The sequence below is a fragment of the Excalfactoria chinensis genome, chromosome 2 (assembly GCF_039878825.1).
Source record: "Excalfactoria chinensis isolate bCotChi1 chromosome 2, bCotChi1.hap2, whole genome shotgun sequence".
Taxonomy (NCBI): domain Eukaryota; kingdom Metazoa; phylum Chordata; class Aves; order Galliformes; family Phasianidae; genus Excalfactoria; species Excalfactoria chinensis.
Genome location: NC_092826.1, coordinates 57,675,396 through 57,693,001, shown reverse-complemented (window position 1 = coordinate 57,693,001; position 17,606 = coordinate 57,675,396). Strand labels below are relative to the sequence as shown.

General features: G+C 38.0%; 1 protein-coding gene across 1 annotated transcript in view; it reads right to left on the bottom strand.

Moving 5' to 3' along the window:
* Window positions 1-17,606, bottom strand: part of LOC140248793 (dynein axonemal heavy chain 5-like) — a 144,593-nt gene that overhangs the window by 91,062 nt on the left and 35,925 nt on the right. The window contains exons 37-44 of the mRNA XM_072329829.1: window positions 17,104-17,370; window positions 16,757-16,885; window positions 16,082-16,297; window positions 14,375-14,521; window positions 12,701-12,873; window positions 11,276-11,454; window positions 4,071-4,258; window positions 2,709-2,903 (exon numbers count right to left, since the gene is read on the bottom strand). Coding sequence (XP_072185930.1) covers window positions 2,709-2,903; window positions 4,071-4,258; window positions 11,276-11,454; window positions 12,701-12,873; window positions 14,375-14,521; window positions 16,082-16,297; window positions 16,757-16,885; window positions 17,104-17,370 — 1,494 coding nt within the window. The remainder of the gene's footprint in view (window positions 1-2,708; window positions 2,904-4,070; window positions 4,259-11,275; window positions 11,455-12,700; window positions 12,874-14,374; window positions 14,522-16,081; window positions 16,298-16,756; window positions 16,886-17,103; window positions 17,371-17,606) is intronic.

Sequence of the window (17,606 nt, the reverse complement as noted above, 5' to 3'; positions counted from 1 at the left end):
GACAAGCAATAGGCACAAATGGAAATCCAAGAAATTCCTCTTCAATATCAGAAGAGGTTGGTTTTTTTTTCCACTGTGATAGCAGTCAGACACCTCAACAGCTTGACCAGAGAGTTTGTGCTGTCTCTGTCCTTGGAGAAACTCAGAGCTCACCTGGATGAGGTGCTGAGCAACTTGGATTTATTTAAGCCTATTTCAGCATGGATACAGGACTCCTTCCAAACTCACTTCTTCTCTGATTTTATAATTGTACATAACAGATTTATACATGAGCAGGACTGTCCAAAGGGCTGCTGACAGGCACAGGCATGACAAAGTAGCACACTGCCATGGTTTTGTATAAAGCTATGCTTCTTGGCTTCTACTGAAGAGTATGGAATCATGATGCATGAAGTTAACTGCCAGGAGCAAAGATCAGTGTAGCAGGCTTCTCTGGTCATTACTGAAGAAATGTTAGAGGGTCCTGAAGAAACTATAAATTCACTCAGGAGATTGTCTTCCACAGATATACTAGCTGCTAAAATAAGAACTATGCAATTTAAGTTATTAAGTGCGACGAAAGGGTAACATTCAAATATATCATTGTGATGTGGCTGGGTCTCAGAGCTGTGCCTGTGTGCACAACCAGTACACTTGGTAATTATTTCCATTAATTAATAGCAAGGAACTCCCTTGCTAGCATCGAGGTAGATGAGACAAAGGACTGACCTAAGACAAAGCAATTGAACTACATGCCTTCACAGCAAACCATTTGACTAATTGTTAAGGAAGTTTTCCACATAAGCATTTCAATCAGACTCCTTCAGGCAGTTCCCTCTATACCTAGGCTAAATGTGAGGCAGCACTTATATGACTCAGTATGTTGATTAATATGCTGAGTGGAGAATCCAGGGCAGTTTCTACTACAGAAGTAACTGTACACAGAAACTTTCTGCAGATGCAGCAATGGTCACTTAGGAAAAAATATATATATAAACAGACAAGACAGCCAAAGTAAATTTTACATACAGTTAAGACAGTCAGTAGCAAAAGATCATGGATCCAAGCACGGGACCAAATGGGACCAGAAGTCATCTGTTCAGGAGAATTTCATTCATTTCAGCTAAAGTCTTCATTGCAAGGACCCTTACAAGAGAACTTCCTATTGCCATTCAGTGATTCGCTGTGTAAGTGTTATGAAAAGATCCCAATACGTATTTCTGGGTGGCTTGCTTGGTTGGCTGTTTTGGGTTTTTTGTTTATTTGTTTGTTTGGTTTGTTTTTTTGCAGGGGAAGGTTGGTGGTTTCGTTGTTGGTTTTGGAAGGTTTGCTTTTAAGTACTGTCCAGATGTGCCTGTGCAACAGTTCCAATGCATGTGACATCAAGAAACAAGGAATGCACTTTTGCTCAGGTAGATGGTAAAGTCTGTGATGCCTGCACAAATGCCTCATCCACTGAGGAGGAAACAGTCACGCCCAAGACAAAATGAACACAAAAACTGAGACGATGAGAAATTTTAATCCTACTACAACCAAGCTTGAGGGAAAAGAGAGATCCATATTCAACGTGCATGAGAAAACCTACGCTGCTAACTGCTGAAACTGAGTGCTTATACAATTTTTTCTCAACAATGTCCAAAAATTCCACTTGATAGAGGCCTCAGAAAATTATTCTCAGAAACGCACCCTATAAGCCTGATAGCTACTAAATGTATGAACATGGACAGGACTGAGGGAGCAGAATGGCCAGCAACAAATCAACTAACACAAATAGATGCTACAATCAATATGGGGTGATTCAGATTGCCTAAAAACTAATTTGAAGACTAAATGGAAACACCTTGGGCAATATTACAGAGGCAGTAGTGAATATATGATCCTTCAGAAGACAGTCTACAACATAAAGCTGATGAGCCAAACTCTCTCAGATAAAAAAGGAAACCAGAGAGAAATGAAAATGAGAATCTAGTTTGGTTGGCAATATATATTGACACAGTGAAATTACCAAGGGATGGAGAAAGAATGAGAAAATCCAAACCTATACTTCGTTATTTTAACTCTCAAACAATGTGGGCAACGTGATGCTTTGCCATCTTATTCTGGTGTAGCTGAAGATTTCTACACAGAAGACAACGAGGTCTTTAATAAATATGTGGTATAGAAATGGAGTAATATAATGGAGAATATAGTCAGTATGTCCAGGTACACTGGGATTCTGGTGGAGCAGGCTTCTCATCTGAGCTGCAGTTTACCTATTACTCATATTGCCTTTCTTTGAGACCCTCTAGTGGACAGTCAGCATTCAGCATTCAGAAGCAAAAAACTAGTTCTGCTCTTAAATGCAGCTTTGTTCTTTGTTTCTACCAGGCAGTTTTCAGTTATTTAAAATTCATACACTGTCTCTCCAATACATCAAGTCTTTGTAAGTGAAAAGACTGAAAAAACTGTCCTTTACAAAGCTCTTTACAGCTCTGCACACTCTTCCTCCTATCTTTACCATTATCTGCATTCTGTTTAAAAGTCACAAATCAGACTTCCTTTACTACACAAACTAGTTTGAAACCTAAAAATAACCTGATAATTACAAATTCTGTTGCCAGAACTTGAAACTGAAAACCTTAAAAAATGCCTACATTTCTGAGAGTCAAAACAATTATGTATTCCATGAAAGTATATTCTCCACATTCCCTTCCAGTGACAGCTTAGAGTTGGACAAATATTTATTTTACCTGTTTAGATAACTGCTCTTCACAGAGCTTGTAGAGTGTATAAAATTTTCGACTAAGGATTTGGTTGTCTCGGAAACCAGCACTTGCCAGCTTGACTCGCATAATAATGCCACGGTCAGGCACCATCATAGCAACTGTACGAAACTGAATCTTCAGATTTTCCGGAAGCTCCTGTCGTCCTGCATAGCCAGGGTTCTGAGAAATGAAAAAGATAAAATAAAACGTTACTTACTGACAGCAGGATAGGAAGATTCGTCTTTTTTCATCACTATTTTGCAAACACAGGTGCACATGCCAGATCACACCAGATAACTGAAGCATGTTACAATTACACATTACTACTAAGCTGTCCAAATATTGCAGTTCATGAAGTACATGGTATCACATATGGTATTTTGAGATGCCTAAGACACATGGATCAAAATAGGCAATCGCTTACACATTATACTAGAACTGTTTTGAACAGTTAGCTCCTCGGGGTCTTGGTAGCATTGCAGTGCTGAAGGTTATTGTCTTAACTTAAACTGACCCATCTGATCTTTCACTAAAAAAGGCTATGCCATATGAATGACTAGCACACAGGTCAGCTCTGAGAACAGCAGTCTCTGGCTATGAAGTAATAACTCCTTCAATTCTTCCAGCAGTTTTCAAACTTCATTTTCTCTGGACTTGGTATTTCACAAGTTATTCTTTCTTTTTTGTTCATTTGTTCGTTCATTTGTTTGCAAATTAAAAGGACAACATGAACTCCATTTCAGAGATATGAAACCTGAGAATAAGGGAAAATGCTTTAATTTCAAATTGTGCATATGTAGCCTAAGCTAGGAAGAGGGGAGTACAAAGAAACTTTTATGGTATTTTTACACTTTCTGTTTCTTTGCCTCCTGCACTGACAGAAACAATCCACTCCACAGGCACCAAAGATAAATCTCTAGGAGGTCAGTGAATCAGAGTGAAGGTGACTTCCTCCATGCTGTCATAGAGAAGGACTGGAGTTAAAAGTTCTTCATAGATGGTGAAATACTGACTGAAACATCTAGAGTAGTCCCTTCAATAGCCATTTACTTCTGTTCTATTTTGACAGACTTAAACTAAAAATACTAGATGATTGGATTTAATCTCAAACTGTCAAATACTGAACTAAAAAAGTCCTTAAAATATGTAGTTAAGACTGCATAAATCAAGTCCTAAGATCCAGGTAAAAAATATGGGCAAGCAAAAATGTCATTATTGGAGAAAAATATTATTTAAACTCACTATTTTCTAAGAGAGTTCCAATGATTTCATCAGGGATACTTCTATGGATAAAGTTAATAAGAAAGATTTTCCTCACTAACACCATTTACATGCATATACACATACCATAGTCAGAAATATGCCAAATTCTCTGTCCATGTCAACAACATCACCATCAGTGAAGATGAACTGAGGTTTCTTATTTTTCTTACACTGAAGTACAATATATATCTGCTGAGCAGCTACTGATAAAACTGGAAGTTCAATGCGGTTAAATTCATCAAAGCAACCCCATGCACCAGACTGGGCTAAACCTAAGTAAGAAAAAAACAAGGAAAATATTTGATTAAACACAGTATTATCAGATCAAGTGAGAAGAATTTACGTATAAAATGTATTCCATATAACATAATGTAACATGAGAAAAAACAAAGAATATTAACACAGAAGACAATGAGGAATAAAAACTCAAAATAAATTAGGCTTTAATGATACTCAGAAAAAAAGATTAGTCTTTGTAAGAAAGACATGTAAAGCTACTCTCAAATAATCTTCACTTATACAGTAACCATAAGGTGGTAATCATTCAGTAATATTGTACATACAAGGGGTGCTCCAAAAGCAATCCCTCTATTTTATTATGTTGTCCCATGATGTTAGAAACAGATGTTGGTGGTAGGACAGTAGGGGATGAACCTTCCCACCAATATCCCATTACATGTTATTGCCATATGACAGAAGGCAGCACAGGAGCAGTCTGACAGAACGGCATCTGACATGGAAGTGTGGATGAAGCAAAGGCGTGTCATTGAATTCTCCATGTAGAAAAAAATGGCACCCACAGACATTCATCAACATTTGCTGAATGTTTATGGAGACCAAACAGTGGATGTAAAAGATAAGCCACATTCTGGACAGCCATGCACAGCTGTCAAGGAACAAAACGAAGAGTGTCTCCATCAGTTCAGCTGTGCAAGTTGGTGGATTATGACCAGAGAACTATTGACAGAACTGGATTATGGCTTCACAGCATTGGAAATGATGGTGGCAATACTGGCATATCACAAAGGTTGTGCCTAGGTGGCTCCTGCAAATGGTCTCACAGGAACAAAAATAGCATTATATGCAAGTTTTTTAGGACCTATTGAGTCAGGTGTGACAGTTTCCTGCCTCATATCATCACCAGCTACAAGACACCATTACAAGCCAGAATCAAAATGGCAGTCTGTGGAGTGGCAACATATGAATTCCTCCCTGAAGAAAAAGTTCAGGATGCAGATCTCAGTGGCTATGTGATGTGCACTGTCTTTAGGGGTAGGAAAGGGGTGATCCTTCCGGATTTTCGGGAACTCAGACAAGTCATCATGTTGCTGACTACATTGAAGGCTTGAACTTGCAGTCAGGCCAGAGAAGCAGTCAACTTTTCTCTTGCAACACAATAACACTGACTCCCATATCAGTTAGAAGATCAGGAAGCACAGTGCCAATCTTGGCTTGGACTGTCCTACCACATTCACCTTCTGACTTTTATCCATTTGAGCCAATGAAAGATGGACTGCATAGGCAACGTTTTCCTAGCAACAATGCCATCGTGGCAGCTGTAAACAGTGAGTTATCTCCGCTGGTACAGTTTTTTACAAGCACAGCATGCAGGCATCAAAAACATGCACATAGAATGGAACTTCACTTAAGAAGAGGGTAAAATTGTCAAAGAGGAGCTCAGGAGACACCGTTATAAATGAAAAGCACAGGATCAAATTCAGAAAGCATTACTTTTTGACAGCATTACTGTATCTTATTATAACAATTCATAATTAATTATGAATTATCATAATTAACACTTAATTCATAATTAGAAATTAAGAATAACTTTCCACTGCTCAAGAGAAAGGAATGTGAAGTCACACTTTACACAATTACTTGTAAAAGCCTGTGGAGTTCTTCACAGATATTAGTATCCATTAACATGAAATGCATGTCTCCTAGAGGGTCAGATACCCCTTATTTATCATGTTAGCAGGATTGAAACAGGGAAGTCGACAGTAGCAGATCTCCAGAGAAGTAATGAAAAAGCTATCTAATCCCCCAAAATTAATTCCACAGCTACTCTGCAAGACAAAAGTTAGTGAGCCTATGCAGGAACTTTCACTGCAATTGTCTTCCTCAAAACCCACAACTGATCAGTGTTTCTTATCACCTGGATCCAGCAAGGTCCCAAATGAGCACTTTAACCAGTACTACAATTGCAGAGGGACTTTTGATTCACCCCACTGGCCTAGTGAAGCTTGTTTTGGCTTAAAACATTTGAAGATGGTTCTAAACGTTGAGTTAGGAACTATAAATTAATGAAATCTAGTACAGCACAAAACTTCCATCTGTCTTACTGGGTCTTCTGCTCAATTTCATTTTTAATTAAGTGAACCTTCCTACAGAATTTCTCCCATGGAGGCACCACGCTTGTGCAGCTCTCTGATGAAAAGTCCTTGCAGATGTTTTTCAAATGCATTTGGTCCCTTTTGTTAAATGTGTTGCATAACGAAAGAAAGAAAGACAGAAAGACAGAAAGACAGAAAGACAGAAAGACAGAAAGACAGAAAGACAGAAAGACAGAAAGACAGAAAGACAGAAAGACAGAAAGACAGAAAGACAGAAAGACAGAAAGACAGAAAGAAAGAAAGAAAGAAAGAAAGAAAGAAAGAAAGAAAGAAAGAAAGAAAGAAAGAAAGAAAGAAAGAAAGAAAGAAAGAAAGAAAGAACAGTTTTGCTACTTTGTTTATTAAACAGCAGTACCTACTTGGGATGTAACATGGAAAAGACCTAAATATGGACACTCTTTAACAGAGACTCTGTTCCATATCATAACATCTCCTATACTTGCTATCTGCCTATCAAATGCTTTCTGAAACTGCTTTCTCTATAGAATGTTAAGTTCAGTTTTAGACAAGCAATTTTCCTCGGGGAAGGGAAAAAACACTGTAATGCCATCTGCTGTATGGAGCTGGGAAATCTGACTCCCAGACAACATCAATATTAAATAGCTTTGAGTTAATTCATTTCTAGCAAAACTATTCTATTCTGGTGGTGTTTAAATATATATATATACATACATATATATATATGTGTGTGTGTGTGTGTGTATATATGTATATATAAATTAAAAATAAAAATAGAAAGAAAGAATGAATGAAAAAATACATACACACCACCATAAACACTCAAGCAAAAATGACAGCAAGCAAACTGTCAGCTGTAAAACAGCTTAGAGAATTCAGCTTTGTTGTGCACTGTCACATGGGCATTAATTTTCTGTGCACTCAGAGAATATAATGTGCTAATCAAATACGGAAAAGGGGTAAAAGTAGAATATAAAAACCAAGACCAGAAAGATTACTGCCTAAGTTTAAGAATAAAATCAGTACAGATATCCTGGTTCTCAAAGTGGCTCTATGGAACGGCACACCATACCTTCTGTACTCTCAGGATGACTTAAAAATGTGTCTCTGCCATACAGTGTTATGTTCCTTTCCATCTCAGTAGTGCTCTGGTCAGTCACAGCTGGAGAGGGCAATCTCTGAATGCTACAACATAGCTATGTTGCTTAGTACATGGACTATGAATCCACATTCGAGTGCTGCAGCCTGCCACAACCACCCCTGTTCTGACAGACGACCCAACAGGCCAGGTCCTACATGCTGCCTCGTATATCACTCCATCTGCCTAAAAATAGGGTGGTAGTGCAGTCATTAATCATGACAAAGGAACTATAAAATTCTACTCTTAGCTGAAATGGCATTCTTTTAAGAGTGCAGTGATAAAATTTTAAGAGTGCAGGAGTGATAAAATTCAAAGCAAATTCCACTAAAACAGAATCCTGGCTAGCCAAAGCACAGGCCACAGAGCTCTGTGTGAATATATTCGCCTTCTGAAATAAGATGAAGATCAAAACCTACAATAAATATTGCATTAAACATCAAATCACAAAAAGGCACCTCAGGTAAGACAGAAGTTATTTGACTCTATAGAAAACAGAACCTAAGCAAACATGATTTCTATATTCATTCACAGACAACTTCAGAAAGGTCTCCTAAAGTGTATTCACAGACACTTTTCTTCAGTGGTGATGAAGTATGTCTGATTTGCAGTTTCTGGGCAATATTAATATTGAACTTGATACAATATAAAACTTGAAAACTCCTCTTCACTTTTCCCTAGAACAATGTGTTACCTCTGCTCCAGCTCAAATGACAAGTTGTATTAGAACCTATTTATGGTTCAAATTTAAAAAACAATGCTATCAAAGGTAGAAGTCCAGGCCTCAGATAACTCAGCTAGACTATCGTGTTGTGAATAAAGAGAGACAAGAAGACAGAAAAACAGAACTTCATTTCTGAGTCAACGAGGTGATGGAATATAAAGGCTGTCATGGGCACATTTGAGAATTGGGAAGAATTTCTCAGTGTATACTCTTTAAAGTGCAATATATTTCAGAAGAACAGTTTTGTTAGTCTTCATGAAAGAACTTTTACAAACGTGCATTAAAGAATCTTTCTCAAAACTGACCTTTCTCCTCCTATTAACCAAAAAATAGTTCATTTCCTTCCTAGAGATAACATATCTATCCTTCAAGAAATACCAGATATGTTAAAGACATTTCAACACAAACACTGTGATTCCAAGTCAGGCCATTTGAAGCTGCAACCATAAGTCTAAACTAACTGTTGGCATTCAGAAATGATTTCATAAAATCATAAAAACATCTAGGTTGGAAAAGATCTTTAAGATCAGCAAGTCCAACCATCCCCCTCACCTATCAAGATCTATCATTAAACCATGTCTCTTATTGCCTTGTCCACACATCTCTTAAATAAGTATTGGATGATGACTCCACCACTTCCCTGGGCAATCTGCACCAATACTTGACCACACCCTCTGTGTCAAAATTCTTCCTGATATCCACTCTAAACATCTTCTGGCACAACCTGAGACCACTTCCTTACAGTCTATCACTGATCATCTGAGAAAAGTGGCTGATACCTTCCCTGCCGCACCTCCTTTCCAGTAGCTGTAGAGAGCTATAAGGTCTTCACCCAGTCTCCTCTTCTCTAGACTAAACAATCCCCTCAGTTACTCCTCATAAGCCTAGTCCCTTCCCCAGATTCTTTGTTCTTCCCTGCACTCAAGCAACTCAATATCCTTTTTGTAGTGAGGAAGCCCAAAACACACAGTATTCAAAGTGCAGTCTCACAATTGTTACATACAACAGGGCAACCATTTCCCTAGTTCTGCTGGCCATGCTGTTTCTGGTATAAGCCAGGATGCCACTGGCCTTCTTGGCCACCTGAGCACACTGATGGCTCATGTTCAGTTGGCTGTTGACCAGCTCCACCCAGATTCTTTTCTGCCACGCAGCTTTCCAGCCTCTCTTCTCCAAGCCTATTCCATTGGATCAGCTTGTTCTGACCCAAGTAGGAACAGTCTCATTTTTTTCCTCAGACACCCTACAGCCTGATGAATGCTGAGAAGCTCACTCTGTTCAGCTAGATCCTTCATCACATTTCTAGTCAATTTCCCTGAGAAGTATGCCGACATACCACTAACAAATTGACTGAGGCACTCTAGGCTGCATTAAAAAAGGGGTGGCCAGCAGGGAGGGAGAGGTGATTGTCCCCATCTACTCAGCTCTTGTGAGGCCCCATCTGGAGGCCTGGGACCCCCAGTATAGGAAAGATGTGGAGCTCTTGGAGCAGGTCCAGCGGAGGGCCACTAAGATGATCAAAGGCCTGGAGCACCTCTCCTGTGAGGAAAGGTTGAGGGAATCGGGCATGTTTCGTTTGGAAAAGAGAAGACTCTGGGGAGATCCTCATTGTGGCCTTCCAGTACTTGAAGGGAGCCTATAAACAGGAGGGGGAAGAGTTGTTTGCAAGGGTGGACAGTGATAGGACAAGGGGGAATGGTTTTAAATTGAGACAGGGAAAGTTTAGGTTAGATATTAGGAGGAAGTGTTTCTAAGCAGAAGACGGACATGCATTGGAACAGGTTGCCCAAGGAGGCTGTGGATGCCCCATCCCCGGAGGCATTCAAGGCCAGGCTGGATGTGGCTCTGGGCAGCCTAGTCCAGTGGTTGGCAAACCTGCACGCAGCAGGGGGTTGAAACTAGATGACGTTTGAGGTCCTTTTCAACCCAGGCCATTCTATGATATGATACGATTCTATGATACGATTCTGTGATACTCAAAGGCATCATGGTCATCTAACCACCTATTTGTTGATTTCTTGTAAATCATATTTAACATTGGCGTGCCATTCAATGAGACAGCCAAATTAACAAGGACACCTCACACAACATTACTTAGCTTAATAATATTACGTGGAAAATTAGCAGGTCAGAGAAAAACAGCAAATGAGGGAAGTTGAGCCCTAAACTCTGCTCATTTTCTTAAACATAAAAATTGTGTCTGGTTTTACCTAAGTGACAATGAAAAGCTATCATTGTCACTATTGCCTCACACAGAACTCAGAGAGGATAAACTACCAAACTGCTTAGGATAAGAAGGCAGAAACAACAAAGTGACACAGAGGTTACATTGCTGAGTGTAGAGAGATCAGTTATAGCTTAATCAACAAGGAACTGGGAAAAAAGATGGAAGCATAAGAAGATAAATTCCCAAAAAAACAGCAGAATGGAAAAAGACAACAGATATCAAAGCTAAACTCACTTCAAGAAGAAACAAAGGCTGACATTCCTTCTGACTGACAGCTGCAGGTACAGCATCGATCTCCAGGTTATACACTAACCTTCAGGAGACATCACAGAACTGAAAATTATTTTTACGATACCTTGTGTTTTTGGTTTAACTCTCACCTACAGAAAATGATGGTGTTCTGCGGTCCATATAAACCATTGCAACCACATACAGTAAAGCAGACATAATGGAGTTCACAAACATTGGATCATTCAATCACTGTTTGCAAACCTGACTTTGAAGATCTGTTTAACATGAAAACTTATCACACTGGCTGCTGTCTCATTTTCCCAGCTTCAAAAAATTTCTTGAGTTTGAAATAAAACAGTACACTACTATGTCTGCCTGCGTTGTACAATGTCACTGAACTGCAGATTCATTCTCTTGTTTGACATGAATAGGGCAATGGAGGGCTGAATACACTCCCTTAGGGTGGTTGGAATTTAAAAAAAAAAAAAAAAAAGTGTATATATGCATCTAGAAATAACAGGAAACAGAGAAGGAAATATTTGACTGATCACTTCTAAGTCACTAGTGAGGAGATGGAAACATATGAATACAAAATAAACAAGTCATAATATTTCTTACCTTTATAGATACGGCCCAATCCTCTGTAGTCCATTTGGTCTGAACAATTGAAAACAACAACATACTTTCCCAGGCATTTGCCCATATCTTTAGTTGTCTCTGTTTTCCCTGTCCCTGCAGGTCCTGCAGGTGCACCACCCATACTCATGCCTAGGGCCTGTGCCAGAGTGATGTAACATCTAGAAAAAGAGTAGAGACTTCTGTTAATCCATTTCTCCTCTTAATTACTTGAAGTCCTTTAATGTAACCACAAAACCTGTATTATGTAGGGCTGGGGAACAGTGGCATAAATGAGTGTGCCTCCCTGCAGTAAATCCTGGGTTGACATCTCCAGGCTTAGATCTCAGCCTCCCCAAACAGTATGGAGACTTCTAAAGTGGGAAATATGACCACTGTTCTAACCTATAGCTCTAAAATCCCAGTAAGCCTGTGTTCAATGATGTTAGCAGTGTGATACTCAATAGCTTTATGATAAATCTGGGAAGAGAAAATGGGCACTGTAAAACAAACAAATGGTACCAGTATAATTTCCTATAAAATAATACAGTACTCATTCTAACATAATAGCGGTAATAATGCTTTATCACCTCATTAGCCAGTAAACAGTTAACAGACGCTCAGTTAATACAGAAAAAAATATCATTCCTAACTGTTCTGCTACTGAGACTGTGGTAAGTCCATGAATAGTACAAGTCCTAAGAAAGTGCACTTGCATTTCTTTTTTGCAATTGCCACGGTATGGGCTGTATCTGACATGATGTTTAGGAGCACTCTATTTCAATCCACTGCAAGATAGCAAATGTATATTTATCATGTGATTCAGGAATGATTCTGAACACAAGATCATTAGCTACACAGCGCTTGATCCCAGGGTGACTAGTGCAAAGCTTAAATGTTACTACCTAAAAATTATCATAAACTCATATAAGTCCACATAGTGGTATTAAAGTGGAAAAGTTTATAAGGGGAATAAATTCTGTTCTCAAAGAACACGTAAATATGTTTCCCATAACAACACTAGAAAATACCCCTGCTTCAAACACTCTTTCAGTGTATGGCAGTAGATAGCTACCAATCTCAGCAGCTCTTGCTTGGATCTTGCAGGTAACCTCGGACAACTCTGGGATTTGGTTATTATAGCTTAAGCTCTCTTGAAAGACTCTTTTCTCTTCAGAAATAAAGTGAATTTTTAGTGTATAGGTAGCCTAAGCAAACGCTCAAATGAAAAGTCAGGTTGTCTCTATGGAGTGCCTGACTTCTCTAAATTTATACATATATATATGTACATATAAAAGCACTGGCCTCTGCTGTTCAGCATCAGTACTGCAGCACTGTATTGCAAATCAGACTAAGAATTCCAACTTGCATGAAAGTTAAAGGAAACAAGGCTCCAAGTACTACGCACTGTAATCTTTTTATAATAACCTGTCAGTTAAAGGAGTTATAACGAGCCTGTCTGTACATCCTAAGTACTCATTGCAGTAGGTGAACTCCACATCTGTGATTTGGATAACACATTTATCCAAGTCTTCAAGAAAATAAAACCGAGATTGCTTTTGCCATTCAAAATCAGATGGAGATTTAATGTTCATACGGACCTATGATGCAAGAGAAACAACATTAATACAGAAGTCAAACAACATAACAAATTCATCTGAAATTCTGTTCCCCATACAGAAGAAACTTCTGCTATGCATACATTTAAGAGGTGAAAGAATGAGTACAGAAATAGTCAGGATTCAAGATACACGCTGTTCTTTTCAAACCTCTTTATAACTTAGTTTGATCATTTCTGATCCCTTCAACCACTTTGATTTTCTTTTGAATTGTGTTTAGAAATTATTAACTGTGTCTTAAAAAGACCTCGAAGACCAATGACAGGTAGCCTGGTCTGGTGGTTGGCAACCATGCACTTAGCAGAGGGTTGAAACTACATGATCATTGTGGTTCTTTTCAACCCAGGCCATCCTATGATTATTTTTGACACATGATCCCAAACCACTAACCTCCAGAGGTATATGTGGTCCTGGTTATAGGGACTTAAGATAGACTTTAAGATAAAGAAAAGGTTCTAAATTCTCAACCACTTTGTTTGCTTTGCCTCAGTCACAAAGGGAAAACAAACAAAAAACAACATGTATCACAGTATCACAGTATCGTCCAACTCGTACTGTGGTACTGTGTGGTATTGTGATACTGGGATGCTTAGCAGGAAATAAAATGTTTTGATAAGAGGGGACAATATGAGATGAATTGGTCCTTTCCCCAGTTCTGGACTTGTCCCTAATTTTTTTTTATTTTATACACACAGATGCTTGAAAATTATCCCATTTTCTGTTATTTAATTTCATCGTAATGTGGCATTAAACTAATTAATAATGATATGTCCAATTAAGAAAATAATTATTAAAATGCAACAAAATTATGATCAGAAGATAAAACTCTACACTTAAATTAGAAGATGGCAGTTTACTTTCTAACTTATTCTTTTCAAAGTTATTTTCTTTTCAAAAGTTGTTTTACTCCCATTTTTATGACTGTAGTTTCATATTTTCAGAAAACTTATCTAAAGAGATTCTCATGCAATTCAGTTATAAAACAAAACAAAAACCATGAACATATCCATTCTGGGTATTGTTGCTGTCTTTTTCAAGCATGCAGAGCCTCACTGCTTTAATCTTTTAATAACTGTTACTTTAGATAAACACAGAGCTCAGGTTGGAAATCACACGATTGATAGCAATGCTAAGGGCATGCTTTTTCTTCTTACATTTCATTTTAATAATTTATTACATTTTCAATTTAAGAGAATGTCTTAATTTAAAAAGTATTGATCCCCACAATGAATCTGTGCACGAGTATCAACAACCACTTAAAAACCTGAAGAGCGCTAAGTCTTAATCCATGAACTTAGCTATTTACACTTCATCCTTATCTTTGTATAACCTACCTATGAAATGTAACTAAGTAGAATAGATATGCTATATCACAGCACTAATGTCAGAGCTACTCACAAATAACACATTGTAAGATTTGTGTATCAACCGTATGTGCAAAAGCTTGTATACAGGAAGTCTCTCAAGGGTTTCAGAAACTTACCAAATCATCAAAGATATCCTTCTGGTGTACATGAATTGTAATTAAAGTTTCATATTTTGTGCGTTCCATTCTTGTCAGATTGTGTGTAGTCATGTCAATCAAATCATTTAGAAGTTCCAAAAACTTCTGATTTGTTGCGTGCATTACCTTACACAGCAAGAACAGTCACATTAATGTAAACACAATTTGCTTTCCCAATGTTTAGGAAAAAAACAAACATCTGCAAACACCCTGGCCCTATGAAATCTCTGTTTTGCTTTGTACTTATTAGGTTTCAAATCCCAAATCTGGATATGTGGGCTGCCCTCCACGTATACAGTCATAGCCCAATGAAGTTCAATAAGGTTATGCCTCTGGGTGAACATGTCACATACAATCTGATTCCAAGATTGGACACATCTTCAGCTGATTGCACCCCTGTATATTTTCAGAACCATCAACCTTTTGTTGTGGATATTGCATATCCACTCAAACAGTTTCTTCAGAGGTGAACAGGAACCTAAAGATCTATCCCATTTTCTATCCAGAGAAGATAAAAAATGTACTGAAATCTTTGATGCTAATGCAGAAATAATAATTTCTTATGCAGCACCAGATTCTGTCACAAAATCCAAAAAAATACAAAATAACTATGTAACAGTGACTTAGGTAAAAAGCATCAGTTTCTCTCCGTGGCTTTCCTCATACACAAAAAAAATCACAGTGTTAAGGTCTCAGAAAGAGCAGCTCATACATATTCCTGTTACAAATATGTGGCAGAAGGATCACGCTAGCTTACTGTGAATATATTCAAACCCTAAAGTTCTCCCCATTTTCTGAGAATAAACTGTTAAAACCATGGAACTGAACAACCTCCTTGCCCTCCAAACACACACAGAGGTTGTCCCAGACAACAAATATTGTTTTCTAGGAAATGAAAAAGAATCTGAGTCTAGTTAGCATATGAACTGGAGTGGACTAAAAGCAGGTCTGTGTCCTTTCTAAATTTCATACAAGAAAAGGCAGCACTAAATGATCATCTCCACAATCTTGAGCCTTTGTTTTAATTATCTATGAAAGTACAGCATTACACATTTCTCCTCGGGTTTTTTTTAACTGTAGGATGTTGCTTCTAATTCTCAGGCCCACTTCATTGTGTATTCCTGATTAACAGTAATTTCCAACTGTTTTCATTCATATCCCTTTCTTTCCATACTTCATAGATTCAGTGTTATTAAATTAATAACCTCTTGGTGTTAATAGTAGCTTCTCTGAGCATTTGAGATTAAATCAGCACCTCTTAAACCAGCTTCCATTCTTTCCTTTCCCTGTAAAAAAAACACTCACAAACTGAAAATTCTAAGTCACTTTACAGTAGACAAAAGCTGATGAAGTACAATTATTTCTCCAAATACGGGAAGCTCTTATTTCTTTCCACATCTGTTCTGGGGAAAGTAATAGCATGGGATTGACCATATTCCCTAATAATCGCTACTCAACGTGACTGTGCTGACAGAACAATAGAGAAAACCACAAAATTAGAACCAATTTTAAGGCATATACTGGACAATTTGTGAGGAGGTATGACCTTGTAACACACTTTATCATTTGCTTTCCTGTTAATCTATTTGTTATTCTGGTTGCCTTATCAGACTTGTCACTTTTCACAATACGTACTGATCCAAATAACAATTTTTAATTAATCCCCAGAGATTCATTAAATGGTACCTTTTTGTCTGTTTTGCTACTGTTCAATGCATTCTCTGCATCTCTGGTCCAGATCATTTGAATTCCCAGAAGTCCTATTTGAGCAGGAAACACTGCCTGAAAGTCATACAGCTTAAATCCTGAGTCGTTAATGGCCACTGATGCCTCTCTAATGATAGTGTGAATTGTTTTCCGAATCCCATTCAGCAGCTGACCCAACCAGAATTCCACGTTGCCCTGAAATAATAAACAAGAAAGTATTTTTAAAGAATTGGCTTATGAATAATTCACAAGGAAGAAAAGACCTGTGTGGCTTTTCTTTCCCCTCCCCCCCCCCCTCCCCCCCCCCCTTCCCCCAGTCCTTCAAACTCTTATTTCCCTCTTTGCCATTCTCTTTGTTATTTTTTGGTATTCACTAATCTAAATGATTTCTCTTCTCCTGCTCCACTGCTTTTCTGCATGCTCTTATGTGTGATGGATTTGGTACTTCCTATCAGTGTTGCTGAAAAAACAGCTGAAGTAATTGTTACAGAATGACACAAATGTCCTGTCCTTTTTGCCCTTGATCATGCTGTTCACATTGGAAGGTTTTCATTCAGCTAGGCAAATAGTAACATGATGCATCACTGTTTGTCATTGCAACATAAATCTATTTTAAATCAAGTCATGAAAAAGTGCAATATACACTGTCATTACCTGAGCTATAACTGGTTCAATAATATTGACCCGTTCTCCTTCTTGAGATTCAAACAATAAAATCTGGTCATAGTTTTTTTCATGAAATCCAACCCGGTTAACGTTGTCAAACAAACTTAATAAATGTGCCTGCAATAGAACCAGAAAATAAAAAGCTCCACAAACTGATCTGATATGGCATCCTTATTCTGCCTTTAAATTACGTATTAGAAGGTTTTGCAGCTTTTCTATAGGTGAATTAAAAAAAAAAAAATCACTTGACTAAATAAGAAAATCACCACTAAAATAACAAAAGTCACCAGTTACTAATATTGACCATAAGAGCATTACTGCTTTATTACTTGTACCTGAATAGTGTGGGAATCAGATGCTTGACCAAGGATTTCCAGAAGAGCTGGATCAGACACAAAAAAAAATCTTGGAAATTTTAACCTCTTTTTCTCCAAGTAACCAGTCAGTGATTTCTGACAGATTTCCAATTGCTCCAGCAAATGTGGCAATAGCTGTGCCAAAGTCTCATCTCCAACACAGCACTGTATTATGTTTGATGTTTCATGAGCTTTCTGCATAATTTTCTGCCACGATTTATCGATGTTTTGGAATCTTCTGGCTTCCTGAAGTACAAAACAAAAAACACCCCAAAACCACCATGTATTATCTCTCCCTCATATCTGTCAAGTTCTAAAACTTAAAGAATTTCTCTCCTGGAAGAAGTCAGAGCACTTCCTAAATCTTTCTCATCTATCATCATGGGAAGACATAACAGTCCTTTGTAGAGACAGCAACAGTTCAGAGAGATCACCATACATACAGCTGCCCAAGACTCACAGGAGTGAGACTCTCTTTGTGG